We start from the raw sequence: 5308 nt of genomic DNA on the forward strand, positions 1-5308 counted from the left end.
ATTTATATACTGCTTTTCCCAAAATTTATATACTGTACTATATATCTATTTTATTTATTTTCACATTTTTATAATGGCCTCACAACAACCCTGTGAGGTTGGTGAGTCTGAGAGACAGTGACTGGCCCAAGGTCACCCAGGAAGCTTCATGGCTGAGAGGAGGTTTAAACCTGGATCTTGGGGGGGGGGGAAGAGTTGGGGGGGAGTTTCATTTATTAGTAGGATGATTGGGGGATGTGAGCCCCCCACCTGCAGTGCGATGTACCTTTGCCAATTGTCAAGAAGCTGATGGTGTGCCTTGACCATTTCAGTGCCTTTTTAGTGTGCCATGAGGGATAGATAGATAGATAGATAGATAGATAGATAGATAGATAGATAGATAGATAGATAGATATAAAGACTTCTACCCCACCTTTCTTCTGCTGAAAGTAGATCCCCAAGGCAGCTTACAATTTATAGATTTAAAAAAATGCAATATACAATAGAATAAAAAAAATAGTATATACAAAATAACAATAGAAAATAAATTGGAAATGCTATGGGGGAAAACACCAATTGGAGGAGTATAAAAATAGTCAAGGAACTGCTATAGAGACACAGAGGGCAAACACCCCATAGAAAAAGGTTGAAAACTGCTGCACTAAACCATCCTGGTTCTCATACACACTACTATACTAGGCGCCCAGCTTTCCAGCACTGGTGCAGCCGCAGTGCAGCCCCGAGGTAAGGGAACAAATGTTTCCATAGCTTGAGGAAGTCTCTGTGACTGCCTCCTCACCACAGGATGCAGTGCACACCCCATTGGCACAGCTGCACTGGCACTGGAAAATTGGATAGGATTGGGCCCTGAATGCTCTGCCAAACTTAAAAAAACAAAACTTGCATGCAGAAATGTAGCACTTTTCTCCCTGACATGCTACATTTCCGCCTGCGGGGATGTCTTTTTCCAATGGAGAAACTCCTTTCTCTCCTGTCAGCCTCCAGCAGCTGCATCTGTGCAGCCAAAGAGGGATCCACGTCTCAGTGCAGCTGCACGGGGCATTCTGAGGTCCACCATTCTGAGGTCCATTCTGAGGTCCACCCTCTCTGCCAGCTGGCCAGTGGCCTCAGCCAAGTTGGTGCTGTCCCTTTAAGAGAAGGGAGGGGCTGCTAGGAAGGAGGGAAAACTCCCGCACCACAGCAAGAGGAACAACATCTCGCGAGAGTTCAGGCGGGAAGTCTCGCGAGAGCCGGGTTCAAGCGGAAGATGGCGGCCGCGGCGGGGGGAGCGGGCACTCCGGCGCCCGAAGACGGAGGAGGAGACGGAGAATGCACTCCGCCGGCAGCTTCAGAGGCGGCGACTGGGGATGCCTCGGCCCTAGCCGAGCAAGGGACGGGGGACTCGGAAACTGGGTGAGGCCTGGCGCGAGGGCCGCGTCTGAGAGAACGGCAGCTTGCGCTCCTATTGGCTGGAGGGCCCGTCTCGCGCCGCACGCTCTGATTGGTCCGCGTTCCCCTGCGCCGTCTCTGATTGGTCGGATCTCTGAGCGTCTAGCGCCAATGGGAGCCGCCTCTTCGCTCTTGCCCCGCCCCCTCAGCTCTACTGTTCCAAGTGCCCAGATACCAGGAGCGTCTCCCCGCCCTGGAGCATGAGGGGCATTCAGTGCATTGGAGGGATTCATGCTGGGCAGGCACAGGGGCTTCCTCTCCCCTTGCACAGCAGATCTGCAGAGCCTCCAGCTGCAGGAGCAGTGCACCTGCACATCATCGACTGGCACAGGGACCTCTCTTCTCCTTGCACACAGTAGATCTGCAGAGCATCCAGCTGCAGGAGCAGTGCACCTGCACATCATGGGCTGGCACAGGGACCTCTCTTCTCCTTGCACACAGCAGATCTGCAGAGCGTCCAGCTGCAGGGGCAGTGCACCTGTACATTAATGGCTGGCACAGGGTTTCTTTTCCCCTTGCACGTGGTAGATATGCTGAGCCTCCAGCTGCAGGAGCAGTGCACCTGTCAATGCTGGGCAGGCACAGGGATTTCCTTTCCCCTTACACGCAATGTAGAACCTCCAGCTTCTTCACCTGCACGTTATGGACAGGCCCAAGGGTTTCTTTTCCCTTTACACACAGTAGATATGCAGAACCTCCAACTTCAGGAGTAGTGCAGCTGTAAATAATGGTCAGGCACTGGGATTTCTCTTCCCCCTGGACTTTTTCTCCAGGTCAATTCAGGTCTCTCAATCAATGACTGTGAGTTCCAGTAGATATGCAAAGCCTCCAGCTTCAGGAGTAGTGCACCTATCCATGCTGGACAGGCACAGGGTTTTGTCTTCCCCTTGCACTTTTTTCCCAAGTCAATGCAGTAGAAGAGGTCTCTCAATCAACGGCCATGAGTTCCGATAGATATGTAGAACCTCCAGCTTCAGGAGTACTGCAACTGTCAATGCTGGACAGACACAGGAATTTCTTTTTCTCCAGGTAGATTCAGGAGGTCCCTCAATCAGTGGCTGTGAGTCCCAGTAGATATGCAGAACCTCCAGCTTCAGGGGACAGATTCTCAGCATCTGTCAATGCTAGGTCATTAATTATTTGATTTTCTCTGTAAATCACTTTGTGAACCTTAGTTGAAAAGTGGTATAAATACTGTTAACAATAATAGGTTATTATAATAATAATAATAGGTCCCAACTAGTAATTAATGCCAAGTCCAGCTAAAGAACGGGCAGCTGTGATATGTGAGGTAATAATAGGTTAGGGGTCTTCAACCTGTTTCATGTCACAACTCCAATATATAAATAAAATATAAGACTGGGAACACCACTGTAGATCCCATCCCATCTCCTAGGACCCTGTCTTCCCACCCCCATCTCTGCCCACTCTCCATACCTGTAATGCCCTCCCAGCACAGTGACCAAATATTCTTATTGAGAGCAGCAAAAGTTATTCTGAAGCCTGGCACTAGTGAAAGCTATTTTAGCACAGTTTCTAAGAACCTGAGCAGGAAATGGACACAATCTCCTGGTACGTCAAAGCATGCACCAGACACCTCCCCTTTTACCTGGTGGTGCTCTAGTTCAGTGGTCTTCAGACTTTTTCATTCCCGTAGATTACCGCAACCCCACAACTAAGGTTTTAACTAAGGACCCCATTGGGGTCCCGTCCCCAGGGTTGAAGAACACTGTGCTTAGTGGTGAGGGGAGGGAGCAGGGAGGTCCGGGAAAGGAGCAGTTTATAAATCAAGGGGGAGGGAGTTCCATAATGTTGGTGTCCACCGGAGAGAAAGAGAAAAAGCAATTTCTTTGTGTCCGAGAGCTATAATTTGCTCTCTAGGGCTGGATCCAAATAGCTGCCCCCAAAATCTGCACGGATTATACAATAAAATGTGGGCTAAGGTCTCCACAGCATCCAAGTTACAAGTGCGCCGATGGTCAAGGAATGGAATCTTGCAGTATCTTCCCAGAGAAACTTGGGAGGGAGTGACATTAAATCGCAAGAAACCCTTTGGCACTCCCTCGGGAGTGTTGCTTTTGTGTGATGCACACAAAAATAGCAACTACATCATGATGGAGCGCAACTGTTTGTTTAAAATATTTTTATTCTTCCATCTAATCAGCAGTCCTTGAGATGGTTTACTGTAGTTAAAAACGCCAGTCAAATAACAGTGAAGCAACAATATGTTAACAGTAGCATTTGATTCAGCAGCTGTCCCAGATAGAAACACATACAGTGGCCTGATTCCTGAATGGAGGTCAGCTTTTGAAATTGGGCAATCTTACTTCTGCTGTAGCATCTGCACTGGTTGCCAGTGTGATTCTGGGCGCATTTATTATTCTGGTTTTGATCTTCAAAGCTCTTAAATGGCATAGCCTCAGGATAATCAAAGGACTACTTGCTCACATATGATTCTACCAGCTTGTTAAGATAAGTGGGAATGGCCCTCCTGTGTGTTCCAATAATGTCAGAGACTTGTCTGATTGAACCCTGGGAGACACCCAGACTCTGAAATTCCCTTCCAAGAGAGATATGCCTGGCTCCGTTTGCCTTATTGGGTAGTAAACATCTTTTTTTATTTTTATGGGCTTTTAATTTGAGTGCTGCTGTCTTGAAGCTATCGCAGTGCTGCTCTGCTTTTATCCATCTCTCATGCCCATATCAGCCTACCGAGAATTTCTCTTTGTGTATCTGATGAAGCAGACTATAACTTTTGCTGAATTACTTTGATGGCAAACAATTGTGACACAGGGCTCTTGCTGACTTTTACTGCTCCCTAGCTACCCCTCTGTTTTCTTGTGAGCTGATTTTTTTGTATTGTTTTTAAGCTGACGCTATCGATTGTCACTTGCCTCGGGCACTGCTGTGTGCTGGGAAGGTGGGCATAATCTTAAATAAAAAGAGCAGCAGTTAAAGATTGCACCACATGCCTGAGTGAACAGTGAGGTGTGTTTTCTTCACAACCATATCTTGCGCAAGAACTGTTAGGCACTTAATGCCAGGCCTGTGATGTTGATGTTGTGTCTTCTTGCAGGGGGGATGCGTCCTTGGCTGATGTCACTGCTACCTTGGAGACCGAATCATCCAGTGGGAAGGATGCAATGGTACGGGAACTGATGCTATTTTGCTGGGATGCTTTATGCACAAAATACCAGCTGCTTGGGAAGAGAAAGAGGGCAGAGCTATTGGCTTCCTAGAACTGTGTTGACGTATATCAGGCTCCTCCAGACCCTGGCCTGGGGGCCAGATCCAGGGTTTGGGGAAAGCCTTTTGCTCCATGTGCAGAGATTACCTTTCCGCCTCCATGTGACTCGTCTCTTGAGTAGATCTAGGCACCAGGATGCTCTGGGCAGTTGTGTCTGCCTGGTCGTCCTATAGCACAACCTTCTGGGATGTCAGGCAACAGACATGACTACCCAGAGCATCCCGTTGCCCAGATCTACTTGGGAGACGAGCCACACAGAGGCAGAATAGTAAGCTGTGGTCCAAACGGGTGCACAGCGGTTGTGAGTTTGGTGACTGCTGATATATACTATGAGAAGAGGATACTGGCTTTATGGACCTCTGGTCTGATCCCAAAGGTGTACTTTGATGCTCCCATGAACTTTAAACACTTCTGAGTTTTTAGAGTGTGACTACTTGGAATTTTGAGGGTTTGGGAGGTAGCCTTGCAGCCCCTGGGTGAAAAATTGTTCAGCTAAGGTATGTTCAGCCTTTTTAAGTCTTGTGTTTAGTGCCATGTTCAGTGTATGCCACACTGAACTGCTCCGAGGAAGATTGGGGAAAAAATGCAATAGGTCATAGTTATTCCTGATCCTTTTCCTTTGGTACAGGTATG

General features: G+C 48.1%; 1 protein-coding gene across 2 annotated transcripts in view; it reads left to right on the forward strand.

Annotated features, from left to right (window-relative positions):
• Positions 1-1233: 1233 nt before the first annotated feature.
• Positions 1234-5308, forward strand: part of ASH2L (ASH2 like, histone lysine methyltransferase complex subunit) — a 28654-nt gene continuing 24579 nt past the window's right edge. For both annotated transcript variants that reach the window (XM_066639341.1, XM_066639343.1), the window contains exons 1-2: positions 1234-1392; positions 4505-4574. In XM_066639341.1, the coding sequence (XP_066495438.1) occupies positions 1247-1392; positions 4505-4574 (216 nt within the window). In that variant the 5' untranslated portion in view covers positions 1234-1246. The remainder of the gene's footprint in view (positions 1393-4504; positions 4575-5308) is intronic.

This window comes from Tiliqua scincoides, chromosome 11, assembly GCF_035046505.1.
Source record: "Tiliqua scincoides isolate rTilSci1 chromosome 11, rTilSci1.hap2, whole genome shotgun sequence".
NCBI classification, from domain to species: Eukaryota; Metazoa; Chordata; class Lepidosauria; order Squamata; family Scincidae; genus Tiliqua; species Tiliqua scincoides.